The 21,819-nt window shown below is 39.3% G+C and overlaps 1 protein-coding gene across 5 annotated transcripts in view; it reads left to right on the top strand.

Moving 5' to 3' along the window:
• Positions 1-21,819, top strand: part of ryk (receptor like tyrosine kinase) — a 55,088-nt gene that overhangs the window by 13,025 nt on the left and 20,244 nt on the right. For 2 of the 5 annotated variants that reach the window (XM_085447936.1, XM_085447934.1), the window contains exons 2-9: positions 6,943-7,064; positions 7,159-7,258; positions 7,375-7,506; positions 9,642-9,701; positions 10,320-10,461; positions 11,327-11,427; positions 14,565-14,648; positions 19,827-19,952. In XM_085447936.1, the coding sequence (XP_085304062.1) occupies positions 6,943-7,064; positions 7,159-7,258; positions 7,375-7,506; positions 9,642-9,701; positions 10,320-10,461; positions 11,327-11,427; positions 14,565-14,648; positions 19,827-19,952 (867 nt within the window). The remainder of the gene's footprint in view (positions 1-6,942; positions 7,065-7,158; positions 7,259-7,374; positions 7,507-9,641; positions 9,702-10,319; positions 10,462-11,326; positions 11,428-14,564; positions 14,649-19,826; positions 19,953-21,819) is intronic. The other 3 variants (XM_085447939.1, XM_085447938.1, XM_085447935.1) reach the window with 2 other exon arrangements.

Here is a 21,819-nt window from a genome sequence, read left to right as displayed (position 1 = left end):
CACATTATTCATTATTATGGGGTATTTTATTATTTTTTCCCCCCTTTGTCATTAGTTACCCTGTTCCAGTGGGAAAGCTCCCTACTACAGTAGCTTTGCATGAAACAAAGTTGCTTTGCATGATTCACAGTTCATAATTACATTAGGAAATATTCCAAAAGACTCTTGAAACAAAAACATTGAGGGGAGGTCCAATTTATTGACTCCATTTAGTAGATGTGAGACGTAGCAAACACTGATTGGCTACAGACTCGTTTTTGAAAATGGACATTACTCAAGTGGACATTAGAGGAACTGAAGTTTTTGGCACTTCAGTTATATTCAGGTCTGAACCACTAAGAAAAATGTAGGAAGAGGGATGAGAGTGAGTAAGCCCCTCTCCTCTGTCATGGTTAGAATCAGGGTTGTTGTGCCCTTAAGGAAAGTCCTCATATTGTGGTGAACAGCAGAGGACTGATTGTACTGAGCTGCTCTGAGGTGTAGTGTGTCAGTGTGGTGCTCTGTGTGGTTTTATACATCATCTCATGTGGCTTTTATAGGGATTTGAACATATGTATGTTCTTTCTTTTTACATTACTAGTGTCAGACTAGGACGGCGTCCTCAAATGTTCACCAAATCTTTATTCTGAACAGCTTCTTCATGCTATTCATTTTTGTGGTGCATCTCGTTTCTCCTAGATATATAAATCATGCATACTGTATGTTGTTTGTTTTGTTTTTTTACTGACTCAGAATGGACCTTTGTTACATGGCATCCGTCAGAACTTCATTGGTGTGGTCAGAAAGATCATTCCATACTATTCACTAAGATGAGATATACTTGAGATCTATCCCAGAAGCTGGGAAATTCCTGTTGTAGCAGGCAAAACATTAGACTACATATAGAAAACTATATACCAGCTTAAACAGAGTAGAGAAATGGCTAAGTACTTTTTTTCCAGTTAACTTGAAGAAATAAGTACAAAAATCAAGTACGAAAGAAAAGCATTTAGAAACTTGAGTATAATACAAGCCTAAAATTAAAATACAAATACAATAAAATTATATATAAAACACTGATTAAGTGTTTCTGTGACTTACTAAAGTAGCATATTTGGATTCTTTCCTTTTCTTTCAAGCTATGCTGTGTTTCATCAAATTCACGGTATTATTGAGGACCAGGAATATGAAGCCTCGGCTCTAAACGTCTGGGATGAGGACTAACTGAAGAACTGGACATCTGTGCTAGTTATACACTTATTCAGGCAACCTCTTATCCCGTCTTTCTAAATAAATGACCACACTGAGCTGCACCAATCACGTGTGGTGCACAATGAGGCAAACGTTATTTTTCATTAATTATATTTGGCTTAATTTGTAGTTAACCACCACAAACCTCCGTAAATCATTATTATGTATAATTAATTTAAATATTCTCCTCCCAAACTTTGCACTCTGAAAGGGAAACTCCTACAAATAAGGCCAGCTCCTAAAATTACAGTGTCTGTACATTTTAGTTGCAAATTATTAATAATATGGCTCCTTGGTAAATCCTGACAGTAGTTCTTCAATGCCAGCTGGCCCTAGTGTTGGTGAATCTGGCCTCAGTAGATTCACTGACTGATCATTGGCGAGGCACATGTGTATGTTGGGAGCATTGCTGGTAATTCTTACCCTCCGTCCTTTTGCGAGCCAAGTGACTGAAAGTGAATGTATGGTTTTATGTCACCGATCCACCATGCTACTATCAGGGCTTAGCAAAGAAGCTTTTGTACAAACACTTCAGCTTTGAAAAGCACTTTAAATGATTTGAGCTGAAGCCTTATTCTTGTTATTACTATAACTTTATTATCTTCGGCTAAACTAGTTTTGAATCCATTTTTCCACAGAGCAGGCTGTGGATTATTTCCACGGTGTCTTACAGTGAAGTGGAGGGAATCTCTAGGATGGAAGGAATGTTAGGAAGGAAAGCAACCAGAAAGAGCAAGCGATTACAACGATCAGCTCTCTGAAAGCAGTGTAATGGTTGAATTACCGAGACATGATTTAAGGGATCTGAACTTTAAAAGAATTTCCATACAATAATACTTCATAATAATATGTTTGTACTTGTTTCTTTGTTACTTAGACACTGGTTACCTCACGGATCTCTGCAAGTTGGGTCATGCACTGCTTTCGTGTCGTTTACTTTGCCGCTGTGCCAGTATATTGGTAGTAATTTCATGCATGAATTTTTTTTAATGAATTCTTCAGATACTTCCATACGAACAGACAAAACACCCACTGTATTAAATCATCTGCTGTTAGGAGCACTGTTAAGTTTATTGACCGGGGCACTGCATTAATTGTGCATCCTAGTCATATGATTATGCAAAAATTAATGTAAGGCTGCAAAAAATAATTCTAGTTTTATATTGCTCAAGTGCTTGGCCTGATAACTGTGGGTTTCTTTATGGATGGGACAAGAAATGTGGCATCGGTGGTGAAATGCTGACGACAAACTGCTTAAATGCTGCAGTGAAACAGAAAAATTGTGCGGGAAATGCCAACAACACTCTCTCAAGTGTCATGCTGGAGAAGTCTGAGTTAGCATCAGAGCTGGTGGCATCTCTAGTTGTTTGATGTGCAAGGCACACCACTAATCAAAAAGGAGTCCTTTTTACACACACATCTCCTGGTAATACTGTTTTTCATTCCAGAGAGCTGAGTATTTAAGTCAGGGATTAAAGTGCAGTGCATGGTTCAACTTCCTCCACCTCAGGAACCACTTATTCCCCATCCTCAGTCTGTGTACACTTACAGGCTGCTGCTGCTGCTGCCACCGCCTCCGATTCCTGTTTTGAAATTCTGGCATTTTGGGTAGAAAGTGCTGTGAGAAACTTGAGCCACTCTCGTCTTCTTGGAGCCTTTATGCCTGGCTGCATAATTTAATTGGTATAAGAGATGTGTGTGGCCTCATGTTGAGACAAGGGGGGCACACAAAGTTGAGCACGAGTAAGGTAATTATTCCTGTTGAGAGGTGCCAAAAGTACAGACATTCTGTACTCAAGTAGAAGTACAGTTACTAGTGTTTAAAAATACTCCAGTAAAAGTTGAACTTCTTTACTCAAGTAAAGGTGAAAAAGTACAAAAGTAGTTCCTCAAAGAACATCTCTACCACCTATTTTTATGCAAAGCTAACTAAACCTTGTCCCACATTAATGTAATAAAGAAATTATATTAGTAGATAGGAATACAAACTTTATGTTAGTCTGATATTCAGTTCTAATAAAGGTACTAAGCTTGAATCAGGTAAGTAGAACATGAGCAGAGGGGAAAAAAAGGAAAATAAAAAATAGCTCTATTTTCTCTTGCCTACATTGTAGAGGTTGTCTTTGCCTCTAAACAGGTGTGGTGGTGGTGGTGGGGGGGGGGACCCTAAAATCACCTGTAGTGGCTCAGAGTGGGAAAAGAATCACAACTTAAAATAATTTCTGTTGAGAGCTGCAGTAGATTTTCTTAGTTTACAGGCTGTGGTAAGGTGACCTGCTGCTCTTTGTGGGTGTACAGAATTGAATTCAACCAGATGTGAGCAGATGTTTCATGAGTTGTCCTGGCTGATTTCCATCCTCTACACTGACAGTATGTTTATGCTGGGGGTCTTTTTCTAGATGGTACAAGGTTCTTACAAGAGTGGATTTCAGTGAATGAATCTCAGCATCACCAGCTAAATTTCAGATTCAGCTCTGCTATTCTTAATGTACCTAACTCTGACCATGAAACCACGGACACTGTGCACACAATGTTCTTTAGTTTAAATCCATCACAGTACAGCAAACTAACCTGTTTGCCCTAAAAAAAAAAAAAAATCAGTCCCTTTATGCTTGCTAGTCTTCTCTAGGGCTAGCTACATGCTGAAGTACTGAGATAGCAACTTATGGACACCTGCAGTCGTTCCGGTGTTGTGTCAAAAAACAACACTGGCCCACTCTAACCTCTGAGTATGACACACGCTTGTACCCGTTTGATCTCGTTTTAGTCGACATTTCCTGGTGATTAATACACAAAAAGGAGTGCCTTTCATGTGTTACTGTTTAGGCTCAAGTCTGCTTGATGTTGGTGGCCTGCAGTGATGAAATAACTCCCTTCAGTTCCGACAAACCAAAAGTAACAAGCCTGTTTTAAGCTTGTAAGAAGTAGAAAGTACAGAAATCCAAAAAAAAAAATGTAGTGTTTAAAAGTAAAAAGTTGTCAGACGAAAAAACTCAAGTACAGATACCTGAAAATTCTACAGTAATCGAGTATTTCTGCTTTGTTTCTTCCCACCGCTGTTCCTGTTTGGGCTGTGTGCTCGAATCAGCATGCAGTTCTGAAGCTGCTGGAAAAGCAGAAAACTGATTTCTGATTGTGAGCTGGTGCCGATCCAGGTGCAAACTTGGGTCCTGATATGATCAATCAGATCAAAGTTTCAGCATGTCCCCTCAGAATCAGTTCTTTTTTTTAAAACACAACTTTAATTTAAGGAAGTTATGCATGCATTTTACTTTGAAGTTATGAAAATTTAAAATTACAAGCTAGTCGAGACAAAAACATTTACTGTGAACATTCCCTAGTCTGCCTTTCAGCACACCCCTTTTCTTTCCATGCAAGTCAAATCCCCCTTTTTTTTTGATTTAATCATCCAAAGGCTTAGTTTCTGAATTTTACCTTTTCACATGCTAAAAATGTGATCAACAGAAAAAGAGAGAGCAGCTGTCTTGTTCTTTGGACTCGTTAGAAACTTTACGTAACCCTCGTCGCCTCTGTTTTTAATTGAGCCGGTGTAAGAACGCCCTATGACGGGTGCTCTGAGACACCCAGGGGTACTGTGGGAGCCTGGGTGCATTCTTCACTTCTCTTTAAACTAGATATTCACAGACTGATAGACCCTTCTCTGCCAGACAGACTCTTTCAAGGAGTGATAGCACTGCCTTGGGCACTGGTTGGGGGATTTCACCAGCATACATTACACTTTTTGATGGAGTAAAAAAAGAAAAAGAAAAAAAGCTTCTTTAAAGGCTTGAATTCGTTAAAATAAAAGGGGAAGAAACAGCACAGAGTACCAGCCTGCTGAGCTTTCTGTGAATGGTTGCACAGATTGTGAGTGTCGGGTTTAGTTTCCTAGATTGGAAATTATGCTGATATTTTTGGACGCTGTCTGACTTAAACCTTTTGAACTTTTTCACATGACCATTAAGTGTTATTAAGTGCTAACAGCGCAATTAGAGCAGGGCAATATGGCCAAAAAAATTTATCACGATATATATTTGAAAATTTGCGATAACGATATAACTGACGATATAATGGATGCGAGACAAAATACAACTCCACAACATTACTAGCGCAAAAAGACAACCTTCCATTTATTTTCACTTAAACAAGAAGCTGGTTTTTATGTACATTAAAGCTTTATAAAAATGTAACAGTGCAAATGCAAATTCCTTGCTGAAAGTTTAACCAAAAGGCATTTCCAGTACAAATGGGCTGACATATCCTGAGCATAACCATGTATAATATCCACTGAAGTTAAAAAGAGGTGCTTTGCAACATTAAACTGCAGTGTGCAGTACGTATGTTTCGGACCATAAGGTGCACGGGATTATAAGGCACATTAAGCGAAACAAAGCAGTCAGATAAATCAAACTTTATTAAACTCATTCTTCTTGCTTCCTCCACTTCTGTACCATTGATTCATTAATGTTGAATTCTCTGGCAGCTGCTCTATTCCCATGTTGTTGCAGTATATTAATGACTAACCTGGTATTGTGGATGGATTATCTCAGTTGTTCTCCTGACTGAAGTTTGGTCCGTTTACAGCATCCTGCCATGCGATTTCATTTGTCTCTAACCATGAGGAATCTTCCCCTTAACTTTTATAAGTGGAAAAAAGTTAGCGTTCATCCTCCAGCTTCACTGTTTATGTTATGCTAACATAGCTGTGTCGCTAGCGATCACCTAGCACATCATTATATACCAGCTAGCCCAACTTCAGTAACCCTACAAACGTCACTGCTGTTTAGTTTCCTGTCTTCATTTATGTTGGAAGTGATAGCAGAGCTGTACGTTTGATTTTATTTTTCAGAAATCTCTCAGTCAGAACATGCAATATCATGCTTAGGTAACTAGCGAGACTAGCGAGCTAACTTCCGCTAGCTTCCTGCTAACTTCTAACTCTGTTAAATGTAATAACTTTTGTTTTCATGGATGCCTGGAAGTTAAACTTTATAGTTACACCTGGTAAAGCAGCAATGCTGATCGTTTTATTAAAGATGAAAGAATTTAGACAGGTTTTAACTCTCAGTGATGCTGCAGTGTTGTTTGACCTGAAGCATACAGAGTTTAGGACCCAGATTACTCCCAGATTTAAGAGCATCTTAGTCCGACAAATACGACAATAACAACGGCCGCTTGCATGTTCTGCAAAAAAATGTGCTTTGTCGTGTATCTGACGGACAAACACCAAACCAGTTCCACATCACTGAAGTTGCACCATTTTTACAAACCAATTCTGGTTCATCTGTTTCACTCAACAATCGGCCATGTGCGTATGAAAACAAAGGCACTGCGCATGCGCGTTTTACTCCCATTCTATCGCGATATTTCATTTTCCTATCATTGCCTAACATTATACCGGTATTACCGTGAACGGTATAATATGGCCCAGCCCTAAGCGCAATGATGTTGCAATGTTTAGTCCATCTCTCTTTACTGAGGAGAAGCCTGCTAGTGCGGCTAGCAGTGTGACTGGATATTTAACCGTATACGAGACTTGCTCTGAATGAGGAAATGTGTTATAAAAGGTCTTTTATGTCCCGTGATCTCAATAATTTCTTCACAATAGAGGTTTGTTAAGGGATGTCAGTCCACAGAGTTTAAGGGCTCAATCATCTCCTGCACTGGATGAGGTTCTCACCGAAGTAAAATCTGTTCTTTCTTCTCACACAGGCCTCGACGCAGAGCTGTACTACGTGCGACACGATGTGGTGAACCATTACGCGCTTTCCTTCAACATGTCTGTGCCCACTGAGACCAACAGCCTCTACTTCACATGGTACTCCAAGACAAAGGTGAGACCGAGCCGAGCATGTTCTCGGCACACAGGTCATCTGATCACTCATGTGAGGGAAATATTAACATTTCTTCTCCGTTCCTCGTTTAAAGGTTGACTACCGGCTTTCATTCAGCGTGGAGAACCCTGTAGCCCTGAACCCGCCATGGTGCAACATCTCCCTTCAGGGGGAAGTGCCCCGTGTTCCCTCTGGTCTGTCAAATATTCACCTTTAATTTTTAAAGAAAAGTTCTGAAAATCCTGAAGCTATGATGGAGTTTTTATGTGTGTGTAATATTTATGTTTTTGTGTGCGTGTTTCCTCCGCAGTCTTCAGAGTGGACATCTTATGTTCGGGCAAAGTAGATGAAGAGGCATTTTTAACAATGCAGCTGAATCTGACCATCCATGCCAACAACTACACAGTGCTCAACTTCAAGAGGAGGAAAATGTGCTATAAGAGTAAGAATCTGTTCATGTACACAAATGTGAGGTTTAAAAACTCTCTCAGCTCTGAAAATTTAATGTGAAAAGCTCCTTATGAAAATAAGTTGGATCACAAATGGGTGCAAAGTTTTGAGCCGTCCCATGTACTTAGAGGGCTCGTAACAAGGAAAATCTTAATAGTATGAAAAGACATTTTTAGCTTTATTAATTATGAAGCTCAAAACACAGTAAGAGCTTTGTAGTGAAATCTGATGGCATCTGACAATTTTCAGTAACATTGGAAAGCAAAATTGTAAATTAAAATTTTAAATCTGATTAAAATAAAATAAAATGGGGTAACTGGAGAACTGCTCGGGGGGGACTGGAAGAACTATGACCAGTCAAATGTTATTAAAAACATCCAGGGCCACTCAAGGTAACATGTAACAAATGACTTCTGTTTCTGTGCGCTATAGATGATAAAAATTGAACCATCGCGTATCAGGCTGCACCTTCTTCAGGAGCTTTAAAAAACCCAGCAAAGCAATTAATCCTCTTTTATTCTCGCCATTGTCAGCCTGTAAACGGTAGTACTTGGTATGCTTTCGGTGTCATTTCAGCTAGTCACGCACATCACGATTTTTCTTTTTTGTAACCTGACACGGTTGGTTGCAGGTTACCTCACAAGCTTTACAAATATTCATTCAGATGTAAAAATGGACTGTAGACACTGACTGGTCTGTGGTAACATCACAGCCCGTGTGAAACACAACCAGTGAAGTGACCACAACACCTTCTGGCCTCTAGGGGCAATGGTGAAATATGCATATCCCTTCTAAGGCCATCAGACAGGAACCATAAATTAGAAAGACATCTCACAGCTCACAGCAGTTTAAAAACACTCTTTCCTTACCAAGGATTGTGTAAATGCAGGGGGATAAAAAAAAAAAAAAATTAATAAGAAAGAGACATAAAAACATAACAGCAGGGCAGACACACTCGAGCAGCATTGATTTAGATTAAGAAAGACTACAGATGCACCAGGGTCCTAGATCTCTCTCTTCATGTTACCTTATGTATTTAAAGGCAGTTTACCAGGCGGCCATTAACCCTTTAAAGGTCATATCAATAAATGTCACCTTTCTAATTTCATTAAATAAATAAATAAAAATCTGTCATATTGCTGGTTCCCCTACATTATAAACCAAACGTTAAAGTAACAGTAGGTAGATGTGCCGGTTCTTGTGTTCCTTGTTTGCTGCTATTTTCAAACTGCCTGAAGATAATTACATGTGGCCCAGAGGCTTCTTGCCATATGCCCCCATGGAAACAAATTTATTCCCGTCTTATTTTAAGCAGGAGTCGAATTGGTAGCATGAACAGATTCTTTGTGTGCCTGAGTTGCAGTCATTCCTCCCTGTCGCTGCCTGCAGTGACACAGGAGAGGGCTGAAAATGTTTGTCCGTGTTTGCTGATTTATGATCGCAACTTGTTGTCAAAATAAGTTAACTGCTCAACTTTTCAAGGGTTTCATCATCACCCTCTAAACAAGACCAAACTAACAGAGTGAAGAGTTTGTTTTGCGTTCTTCTGTTTGAAGCAGAGCTTTTTGTTTAAAGTTGAGATAAATGAGCTGCTTTTGGGCTTTATAATAAATTGCACCAAAGATTTAGGAAAAAGAAAATCCCCGTCGTGTAGTAGAGACATGCTCTTTAATTTTTTTTAATTTAAACCACATTTTCTGTGTTGCTGTCATGTTGTATGGATAAATTACTTGTAACGCTCAGCTGTTATGCATCACTGCATCACATTCACATCATAGTCTGTTGGTTGTGGATGGAACTTGTTTTTTGTTTTTAGGGGAAAAAGTGTTTACAGGCGTGATAGTGTATACAGGTGAACCAGTGAGAAGAAAAGTTGGTTTAAATCACCAGAAGAAATATGGAGAAAAGCAAAAAACACTTTGCTAAAGTGCTCATACCAGCCTTAAAATGAATTAATAATCATCAGGAGCATGGGTTTATAAAGAAAGGCTGAAATAAGAGGTTACACCAAGCCTATGTTAATAAAGCTGAGTCCGAGCTAGAAGTTAGCATCATTTGAATATATTTTGATAATTTGATGTTAAATGAAGTTTATGTATTTCTCTCCCTTTCCCCCTCCCCAAACAGGAATCGATTCTGAAAAGATCCCCATTCCTCTCAACAATAACTCTCTCCCTCGGCCTGACTGTAAGTAAACTTTCCACCTTGTCCCCCTCTTCCTGCTGCGTGTATTGTTCACAGGTGGCATCAGCCTAGTGAGACAGATGTTAAATCACTATGATGTCAGCTGTATAGGAGTCTTCAGTAGTCTGTCTTCGTTAGGAAAAAAGAAAATGAATTGAGGGCTAAAGAGAAGGATTCATTGTGCTATTGAAGACCACTGTCAGCTCCCACCCACCCCTCAGAGTTGGAGTGGTTGTTCTCATCTATTCAGACTTGTGTGAGCCTCCTTGAAGCAAAGCACCATTAGTGGGTCGTCTCCCTTCTGCTTGGGTAGGCCCGAGGAGCCCGGGGCCCTCGGAGGCTTTTAGAGAGGTGATGAGAACAGCTCTCAGATGCTGGACCCCGGGCACAGTCACTGCTTTTCCAGGTCTCCATTAACTCTTGAGTGGAGCCCGAGGTGCTCTCATACTTTCTTTTCCATGTATGCCTTTTTTCTTTTTTTTTTTATACTGTGGCCATCATATCATATTTTTGCATCATGCGATTATGGAATTTATGCTGTAATATCACCCCTTTTCCTTTGTCTTTTTTAGAGCGGCTTGTTTGTCTGATTCTTAATTTGTGTCATTTTTGTGTCATCAGTAGATGGTGTTACCACTCCCACCACCTCCACCCAGGTGTTCTATATAAGCGTGAGTGTCTGCTGCATTGTCATCTTCCTCGTGGCCATCATTCTGGCCATCCTGCACCTGCACAGCATGAAGAGAGTGGAGATGGAGGACAGGTACGGTTCTTTTGCTTGTTCTGCTTCCAAAGAAATCTTACACCCTGATGTAAGAGTGACGTCTTAAGAGCAGCACTTCTTCCTGTAATCTCCACTTCAGATGAAGCTTGCACAGGTTATCAATGTAAAATTAGATCAGCACATTCAGAAAGGTTTGCCATCGGGACAGTCAGAAATTTTAAAAAGCTAACACACTTATCATTTTAGACATTTTTAAATTCAATTCTGAATTTAAAATCATTCTCCTCCCAAACAAAATCTTTAATAAAAGGGCCACGTCATATCTTAAAGACCTCATAGTACCATATTGTCCCAATAGAGCATTTAACCTAAACAGACTGCAGGTTTTCAGGGGCCTCTTCTGTGGAATCAGCTCCCAGTTTGGATTCAGGAGACGGACACCTTCTCTACTTTCTACTTTACTGAGTTATACTACAATAGGCTTGTGTGGATGTTTCACATAATGCACTGAACATCTTCTCCTCACTCTCTGTGTGTTTATACACCACTACTGAATTTAATCAGTAGTAATTATTAGTATTTATTATTAACTCTCCCATAATGTGTCTTTTGTCCTGTCTTCCTCCTCCTCACCCTCATTAGCCACAGCAGATGGCTGCCCCTTCCTGATCCTGGTTCTGCTGCAGGTGTCTTTCTGTTAAAAGGGAGTTTTTCTTTCTCAATGTCACCAAATAGTCTTACGCTATAAAGCACCTTGAGCCATGTGACTGTCAATTAAAACTATGACCTGACTGACTGAAAGAAAATGACTATCCTGTGCTTTAGGGAGGATGTTTATCAAGGACTTTTTTTCTTTCTTTTTTTTTCTTTTTAAACGTATAATATACGACTCTGTGTCTTTCAGTGTGAGTGACAGTGGAAGCTCACAGGGCCTTTCTCAGCCGTCCACCCAGACCACGCAGTACCTGAGGGCTGACACTCCAAACAACGCCGCCCCTGTTACCAGTAAGATTTTACCTCCCCTACACCACACCCTTCAGACTTGTGAATCACAAGATGAAACATCTGTTCAAGTTTCATAAAAAAAACAAGTGATTCAGTTTTCCACACATTTTCTTCTCTTGCTCAGGTATCTCCAACTTGGATGCTTCTCAAAATGCAGTAATTGGCTGTGAATGACTCAGTTTAACTGGTATCATATGATTGTAATGAAGCAAACAGTTCCTGCAGTAATGCTATCTTCTTTCTTGTTGTTGTTGCTCCTCTCCTTGTGACCTGTTACTGTGGGAATAATGTGTAAATGTCCTCACCATGTGCTTCGTGTCAGACAGCAGTAAGAGGAGAAAAACGGGCCTGTTTTAGTGGTTGGCACATTGTAAACGCAGACGTGGGAAGAGCAGGCCAAGCATCTAGTGTTTTAAAACTTCTGTTTTTCTCCTTTGCTAGAATCAACGCTAGGGCTGTTCGATATAACAATATATATCGGATGACGATATAAAAACGTCTATCGTTTCATTTTATGCTATCGTTTGTTTCGTGGTGTCACAAAATAAACTGTTTGCGGCAATATTTTTTCATCGTTTTGATGGTCACTGTAGTGGCTATATTAATTAAAGTTCTCTCTTTCTCTTATATTTAATATAACCACTAGAGATGGCACGATACCACTTTTTTATGACCGATACCGATATCATAAATTTGGATATCTGCCGATACCGATATGAATCCGATATAGTGTTTTTTAATCAACAAAACTGTTTTTTAAATATCTTGCTGCATTTTGTATAAGTTCATACTCAAGTTTAAAACAACAACTACACTAAAGCTATTCTGTTATACCTGTATGCAAAAAAAATGTTTCATAGTTCAGCAATACTGATCAATCTAATAAACTTAAACCTACACCATCCTCCCTATTCTGGTATTTTAAAGAGTACTTAGCATAAATATTAAGCAACCTAACTAATAGGGTTCCAACTCCCAGCAACAACAAAAATAAATAAATAAAAAATGGGGAACCACCCCTCACGCTCCACCTCATGATGCTTAATCGACGTAATCAACCTTAATTTGATGCAGTGTGAAAAAAATGCACAGAAATCAATTATTTTTCAAGAAATATTAAATAGATTCAACATCTTTCTTCAACAAAATTGCAGACTGCACAGATGGTACCTTCCCAAAGGAAAAAGTACTATAGCTTACTAGGGTATATATATTAGACTTAATTAATAGTTACTATATACAGTAATGGACTTCTATTCATTTTGCATCAAATTAAAACTTTGGGTGTCAGATAATTATTTATTAAAAGCTAGACATTTTAAATGAGAATAAGAAAGAAAAGTATGTCTTTGTGCCCCCTTTTCCCTGTTAATGCCCTATCGGCCCCCCTGGCTAAACTTTGCTAGATCCGCCCCTGCACAGTTACCAGCCGTCAGCTACGTAGAAAAAGATCCTCGAGTAGAAAGTAATATTAAATACATTCTAACAACAGCTGATCAAGCTTAAACGTGCTTCTGTTGTTCAGCCGCTGGTTTCCTCTTTCTGGTGCAAAGTGGGCCAAAAGCAAACTAGAGAGACGGACTCACGACAGAAAAGCTGATCAGCTGATCGTTAAGCAGTTTCATGATTGAAGTAGCAGCAAGAAGAGGCAGTCGCTCCATATATCGTTTGTTAAGCTTAACGCAGGAATGCTTTACAAACATTCAGAGATGGACTTACACACTTGCTTTACTTCTCTCGGGGATAACTTTGTCGGAGATGAAATGCCGGGTTGCTAGCGAAGCTCCAAATGCTATCCAGACCACCGACAGGTCCCGCATGCCACAGCCGCTCTATCACGTGATGCATACTGCTCCGACGTGCTAACGTTCTGAGGTGAGTTACGGCGTATTGCAAGTTTTGTGAGGTGCTTTCGTGATATTTAATGGATCGGATTACATTTTTTATTTTTCTCCGATATCCGATCCAGTAATTTAGGTCAGTATCGGACCGATACCGATACGTAATATCGGATCGGTCCATCTCTAATAACCACACTACGGATGGACAAGCGCCTGTTTTTATCTGTTGTTGGCAACAACGACGGTAAAACCATCGCGTGTCCGCTTGTTTATTTTCCACATAAACCTTTCACAATAAAGCTCAAGATCCTTTTGAGACTTTTCAAAATAAACTGAATCACGTGAAAGAGTAATGAGAGTGTTTATTGATCAGAAGCAAAAAAAAAAAAAGAGCCGTCTGGTGCTGAAAAATAAACCTTAGACTCAAACGTTAGAACAGGCTTTTCCCCGCAGCACGCCGTGTAATAAATACTCACAAAGAAAACGGCGTCCGTTACAACTTATGTCTAAAAATGTATCGTTTCATGCATCGGTTAAAACACTCGACTCCAGGTACACGACGCCCAGCTGGAAACACTTCACGCAAGTCGAGCTGCCCGAGATTCACAGAATTTACAGAAAATATACAATTTTTGTGATTTATATCGTTATCGGGACGATAGATGTCTTATATCGGGATATGAGATTTTGGTCATATCGCAGAGCCCTAATCAACTCACATTTCTTCTTATCTCATTCAGATAAAATGATGACATGAGTAGTTTTCAGATTTAAAATAATGTTCCTAAGATGCATTAAGTACAAAGAAGTCTACAGGTCGTCATCAGATATTACACATAGCACGATATGTTGGTGCAGGGAGGAAGACCTCATGAAATGATGATGTGCCTGTTTCAGTTTGGTGGGAGAGGTGTGCGTTTGAGTACCACAGCTGTACACAGGTCTATTTTTTGTCAGTAAATGGTCCATCGCTGCCCTCTTGTGGATTCAACCCTCATCTCAACCCCACTGCCTCTTCTCCTTGTGTGTCTTAAACCTTTGTTGCTAAATGTGATTATCTCAACTGAACTCCCTCCCCTCCCTGTTTAACTCCGCCCCTGGTGGATGAGCGTCCTCACCTAGTGAGCATGCCTGGTTTGATGGATGTTTTGAGCTGAAAGGTTACAGCGAGAGTTACACATCCACTCATTCATTCAGGTCATGTTGTGATTTTTGTGTGCTTTCTCCATTAAACCTCTTCTCTCTCACCTTCTCCCACCCGCCACTCCCTCCCTGCCCTTCTCGTCTTGTCTTCAGACAACCACCCTGGTTCTGCACCCATACTCCAGCTTGCTGCCTCCTCCTTCCAAAACCCTGGTGCTCCCCCTCATGAAACCAAAAGTAAGTTTCTGGGAAGTTAATTACCTACTGCAGGGGTGCTCAATACGTCGATCGCGATCGACCAGTCGATCGCAAAGGTAATATTGGTAGATCGCATGGCATTAAAAAAAATAGATGCCAGCCTATCATCCATCCCGTCACTTGATTGATACAGGGAAGCCAGTCAGATGACAGCAGATTTTTTCTGACGCTTAGGTCGCTGCGCATGCGCAAACAGCGGCGCGAAGTGTAGTAAAACTGACAAGCTAGTCAGCGAGTTAACTCCAATTTTTAGCTCTCGGTTTTTTCTCTTAAACCTGGCCGTCAGCAGCTACTGTCCGGACTATGCATCCCTGGCTGATTCAATTCAGTGCAAGTCATCAGAGTAAACTCAGGTAATGACAAAAAATTTACATAGTTAATTGTGTTGTGAAATATTGGATATTGCGGTTATGCATGTATATACATTGTAGATATAAAGAATCCTCAATATATTTATAAATAAGTATATGTTTTGGATTTTTGTAGTGGGTAGATCATTTTGACTTGGTCATTTTATAAGTAGCTCACATGCGGAAAAAGTGTGAGCACCCCTGACCTACTGTGTATTATAGTTAGGATATTGTGAGCAGCAGGATGAAATCACCTCCCTGTTTTTTGTTTGTTTTTTTCTTTCATTTCAAATTTTCTATTTGTCTTGGCTGCATGTACAGGTCAAAATCTTAAGCTGTACATACCACCTGCTTTTTAGTGGCATTCTTTGTCACCATATAAAATCATTATTTACAATAGTTTTGACTCAATAATCAATATCATAATCATTTAGTGTTTTATTCAAGGAAGAATCCTGTAGATCCTCTGGTAGATGGTTTTAGGCTGTGAGGTTGACTTTCTTTGTTTTATAATTTTGTATAATAATTGAATTTATTTGAGTTTTGACTCCCAGTTTAAAGAAATCATAATCAGTGAATATGTAAAAAGAGTCTTCTCCTCCTCTCACCCTTTTTTTCTAAAATTATCTTCTTTAAAATCCAACCATGTTTCTGAAAAAACTTGGATGCAAATTGTTACATTTTCTTTTTATTTACAAATCTAATAAAATCCACATTTTGCTCGCAATAGAACATAGAAATCATATTAAATGTTTAAACTGAGACATTTTACTAGGTCATGACAAATATTAGCTCAGTTTAGATTTGATCACAGTAACACACCCTTTAAAAAAAGTCGGGAGGGAGGAAATGGAAGGCTGGAGAAGTAAGTGGTACTAAAAACAAAAAAACAGCTGGTGAAACATTTCGCTGCCTAACAGGTCAGTAACATAACTGGGTCTAAACAGAGCATCTTAGGCTACGTTCACACTGCAGGCCAAAGCGCATCAAATCCAACTTTTTTGACCCTATGCGACCCATATCTGATCATGGTAGGACAGTTTGAACAGCACAAATCCGATATTTTCAAATCCGACCTAGGTTACTTTGTGGTACTGAATCCGAAACATATCTGATGTTTTAGAAAGCGACTGCTGTTTGAATGGTCATGTCGCATTAAATCCGTCTTTTACGTCACTGTCACAAGACAGATGCCAGTTATCAGCGCTGGAGAAGACAAACGAGAAAGCATGGCGGCCATTGTTAAAGGACGGGCTCTCTTTTTTCTCATTGTCCTTCTTTCGCTAATTAAATTGTCAAAATTCTGTCGATTACGACTGCTGCAACAACACCTACCAGCTCTGTAGCCGCCATTTTTACTTCCGTAAACAGAGCGCGTTGTGTGTGACGTCTTCTTTTGCGCATGTGGGCCGCTTTGAGGGCTATGAACCGTTCACTCTAGAGTATGTTTGCTGTCACATTTTATTTGTAGTGTGAACAACCAGACAAAAAAAATTGGATTTGATCAAAAAATTGGAATTGAGCATTAAGACCTGCAGTGTGAACGTAGCCTTAGAGAGGCAGAGTTTCACCAATCTGCAAAAACCTGCAACTACAAATTTTGACTTTGGAATAATATACCTCAATATGAAATTGAGAAGGCTGTGAATATTTCTTCATTATATTCAGTGCATAATGTCGTGGAAAGATTCAGAGAATACAGAGAAATGTCTTTGTGCAAAGGAACAAGGCTGACAATGAATATTGGATTCCTGTGATCTGCAAAGAAGTCATCATATAAACATGATGCAGAAATGCACAATTCAGCAAAAATGATGCTGAACCGCATACTGCAGTCTGGGTGCCGCACTGGCTGTCTGTAGTCCAGCTCTTTCACCAGCTGAAAACATTTGAAGATCAAAGCAGATCCAGGACTGCTGAGCAGCCAGAATCCTCTAAGAATGGAAGGACATTCCTCTCCCAAAAGTCTGGCAGCTGCTCTCCTCAGCACCCAGACATTTACAGACTGTTGTTAAGTCATAAACATGGCCCTGTCCAAACTTTTTTAAGACCTGCAACAAATTCGAATTGACGTTTTTCCCTTGAAATGGTACATTTTCTCAGTTTGTAAAGTATGGGTCTGTGAGATTTGTAAGTTTTTATTTCCATTTTCCAGCATTTTTTTTTAAATTTGCATTGTAAAAAAACTAACAAAAAAAGAACAGGGTTTTGGCAAATTTGGACTCCTTTCCTTAAGGACACTGTGGGATACTTTGATCTAGTATTGGGTTTTCTTGAACTGAAACAAGAACCAAAATGAAATGGATCAGTGAAACTCCTTAAGTCTAAATAAAACACATAAACATAATACGAATTTTAAGTAAAGCACAATAAAATTAAAAAATTGCCTGAGAAGTCAGGCTCAGAGTACTAGGATTGATTGTGTGCAGTCCCAACCACGTCTGTTCTCATTTACATTGTTGAGATAACCACTGCTCATAGTTTGACCTGTAGGGGGCATCATCGCTCTGCACCATGATAGTTTTTGCCACACTGTGACAGTAGAGCTTTAAGAAGAGGTGTTTATGGCATATTTCTAAATGTTTTGACATTTAAGATCCTGTTTTCACTTCCTCCACCGGGCTCCTCCTGTGTAGTTTTGGTGGTGAATCAGCCTAAAACCTACACAGGAGGAGGGTGTTAAGGATATCAAGGGAGTCAGGACCACAGAAATGTATTCTGTGGACATGATCATCCTGACTCCATGAGACGAGATCTTGCATGGGGCTCCAGACCGAGGGTGCTTGATGATCGTTTTATATTTTCCTCCATTTTTAAATAATCACACCCTACAGTTATCACCTTCTCACCAAGCTTTTGGCTGACGGTCTGGTAGCGTTGTGCAGGTTTACAGTCCTGACATCCTATGCCAGCATCTTTGGTCTTGCCCGTAGTGGTGGAGAGGCTGGAATGGAAGAAACTGATTCTGTTGACACATGTGCTTTATATACACATGGCGAGTTTAGATCAGGGGTCATTGATTCTTGTTGACTCTGGTTCTGATCTTTTTCTTTCTACAGGAAGAGCTCTTTAGTTTCTAACTGCTTCTTTAGCTAGCATTTGTTAACTGTTGTGTTTGTTTATGTGTGTGCATAATCTATAAGGAACTTTATAACTTCACCTCTCGCCTCTGAAGACCAGCAGTTAATAACAGCGAGTACATGGGGAGCTTATGTAATAGATGTGCTGTAACACAGGACTTTGCATGAAGTCGCTGTGATGCAACATGTGCAGGGTACTGTACATGTGTGGCTTTTTCCTGGAATTGCTGTCATTTCTTTTCTTTGAGTCTACATATTTTAGAAGAAATATGACATTTGTGATCCGAAGCAGAAGCTCCCAGGTTGTTTTTGTGTGCTAATCCAGGTTTAAAAAATGTGTCAGTCATTTGGTAAGAGGTTTGTTTAGATTTGGATTATGTGTGCCTTTTAACCCTCAAGCAACATAGATAAAAAGTGAGTAAAATGACAAAGTGGAATTATTTATGACAGGATTGCTGTGTCTTTCAGTGTGGATGTTGTTTCATCTGCGGCAGAAATGTTCTGTCATTAATTATGATTTTCAGGGGGGGGTTGGTTTTTTAAAATATGTTTAAACAAAGATCATCTCTTACTTCTTATAAACCAAATTTTACTTTGTTTCTATAGAAAATATGTATTGCAGTTTGTCTTATTTTACCATTTTACCATTGTGAATCCATTTCACCTGCTTTTGTGCAAATCGAAGTGGAAACGGGAGAACCCACTGCAAGACGACCCTCAAAAAAAACAAGAAAGGAATGGTTTTAGCACATAGTGGGCACAAACTGCTCCCCCCTCTGGTCTGATTTCACAGAAGCAATGGAAAAAAAGGATGCCTCCAGGATGCCAAACATATATATGCAGATAAGAGAGCTTGCTGCATCTCGCATCACAGTGTGACAAGAGTGGAAGGGATACCAGGACACAGGCTGTTGCGTGAGGAGAGGACTGTAAAACCAGCAGAAGGACCTGCATACATCATGTTGTAGCATCAAATTATTTTGGTGATTGTGTACTTTGATCAACGAGAAATTACAATGAAGTCATCGTACTCAAGCTGTTATTCATCCTTTGGTACTTCGATGCTTCTGCAAATGAAATTAAGACCACAGGTGTCAAATATGTGGCCCAGGGGCCAAAACTGGCCCTCCAGTAGGCCCCACAAAGGATGCAAGTTACAGTAAATTAACTGTTTGTTTGTTAAATAAAATACACTGCTAGTCTGGGTATATCAGTGCAATTTAGGTATTGGTGCAAAGCAGATGCCTAGACAGATTGTTTAATTAATGGTTGATGTTTGGATTCAAAAATGTCACATTTTAAGGTTTTTTTGGGATTTTTGTTTGTCTTTGGGGGATTTTTTTTTATTTTGAAGCAATAAACTCACTGAAAAACCCAACAAATCTGGGAAAAACTAAGACACAAGGTTGACATTAGACATTTATTAGGACATCTCAGGCTGTTCAACACTGATTTTCAGAATGTACTAATATTTCTTTACAGATTAAAACAATAATAACAAAAATTTCAGATCTAATTAGGAATGTGTTTACAGCCTATTTAAATGAGTTTTGCTCCTGACCTAAAAACAAACAAACAAACTTTGCATTAACTTGTCACATCCATGGCCTTAAAAGGTTGTTGGAGAAGACAAACTGAACTGTCCCAGCAGCACATAATGCATACACAGCAGGTTTCATGAATTAATGAAATGTGTTAATTTATTTATTTTTTGTGTGTCTTTACAGGTTACCCATCTCTGCGCATAGAGAAGAATGACCTGAGGAGTGTGACTCTGATGGAGGCCAAAGCTAAAGTTAAAGATATTGCAATCTCAAGGGACCGAGTTACACTACGAGACGTCTTACATGAAGGTATTTCCCTTCCCAGTATTTTAGGCCTATGCCCCGGTGTTTTGCCTTTTAGTGACATTTCCAGGGAGACTCGAGTGATTTGCGCGATCCAGTCTATATACGCATGAAATGAAACTGAGCTTCAGTCCTGCAGTCATGAATAATCTTGTTATGCTTCGTTCAGCATCATTTGTTCATTTAACTTTTCAGCATGCACGTTTTTTACATGTTCGGGGTTTTCTATATAAAGAACATGAACAGAGAGAAAAAGGAAAAGACTAAATGTTAAAAAAAAAAAATTAAATGAGATTGCTTTAACAGACTGAGTTGAGATTTAAGCTTAAATTACAAATTACATGGTGCTAGCATAACCTAAAGGGAGAAGTGCTAGTAGAAACAATAATTAGGCTTTTATTTGTAATTGGAATTACTCCTTAATTTTAAGAAATAATGTTTCTGCAAAAAAACCCATGCTTTCACTTTTAGTATTTGAACATTTCTAGTTGAAATATGTCTGGTTCTAAAGGCCTTAGAAATAGTTTCTGCTGTTGGCAGTTAAGTTGTTTGAAAAGGTTTTGTGTGGTTGAAGCCTGCCAGGATACATCAGCACACCTTTAGAAACCAATGGGATTGTAGCAACAGTAGTTACGAATATTCCTGCCACTATCGGGAATAGTCAGGAGGCTTGTTACAAAAATGGACTCGGATGAATTTTAACTACCCATCTGTGTATTTCCTGCTGCTCAGCTGAGTCTGAAAGGTGATATTAACACTTGTTATTGTTTTAAATATTTATAAGTAGATTTCTCTAAACACGAATAAAATAATGACTTAGAAACGTTTAAATAAACAGAAGCCAAAACGCATGTTTCACAGACACAGATAGTCACACCTCACACTAATAGATTATTTAGTAAACTGACTTTGAGGACTAGCAGACACTAATTGGCTACAGCTGCCTGTGTTGTGAAACCATGCCCTCAGTGTGGGATTTAAATCAGCACTGTAACACTTCGGTAACCCTACACCGTATCTTACGCCCTAACCCGACTTACACCTCCACAGAAGTGTAACTATGTAACATGCTGAGGCAGCCTGCAGCGACTGCCAGCTGGAGGAGAGTGGATCAACTTCAGTTAGTGTTTTGGTGCTGTAGGCACACCGTGTACAAGAGTGAATACTGGCAATGACGTTGGCCACTTGCGTAAGGTCAGCACTCATCAGCTTGTTTATTTCTCCTGTAAAGTGAGATCTTTAAACATGGGAGTCCATGGGCACTGACGATATGGTAAAATACACAATTTGTATATAAATATAATTTGTGGCAAAATTGAAAGTTCAGTGATATAATTGAAGGATGTCTTTATTAAAGAAAGCAAAATTAAAAACATAGTGGACTGAGTTGGGACAAACGAGTTTGTGAGTCTGTCAGCGGCAACTTAAACTCCTTTGATGAGGAATGTAAAGGGTCACCCAGGATGGGTTTGGCCTTCTTTAAAGTCCTAACCTTGCACAGGTGAGGAAGGTCATGCAGGGTCACACCTGCTGTTTTGCTGCATACTGTAACTCTACCTTGCAGTCTCAAATCACAGGCATAGAAGTCATAAAAGAATGTAAAAAGATGTTTAAATTAACCATCAAAATTATACAAATGTTATTGAGAAATCCCATGTTTATTTGTAGCGTATTGTGAGCATAATACTGACAATAGGCTTCATGAATGTGGTTTATTTTTCCTGTTGTGGAGTACAAGCATGCCTCATCAGATCAGTATCAATAAAAAGTTGCCAAGAACGTCAAAATAGTAAAAGTTCATTCCTGCTCAGGCATATGATTTTCTAACAGAGAGCCTTAGACACTGAATTTTCTCAGTCTTTTTCTCTTTGGC

Source organism: Copadichromis virginalis, linkage group LG23, assembly GCF_057382275.1.
Source record: "Copadichromis virginalis isolate Kocher_CV1m ecotype Utaka linkage group LG23, C_Virginalis_male_GT1.1, whole genome shotgun sequence".
NCBI classification, from domain to species: domain Eukaryota; kingdom Metazoa; phylum Chordata; class Actinopteri; order Cichliformes; family Cichlidae; genus Copadichromis; species Copadichromis virginalis.
The sequence above is the reverse complement of the archived record's forward strand: the minus strand, read 5'-3'. Positions and strand labels throughout refer to the sequence as shown.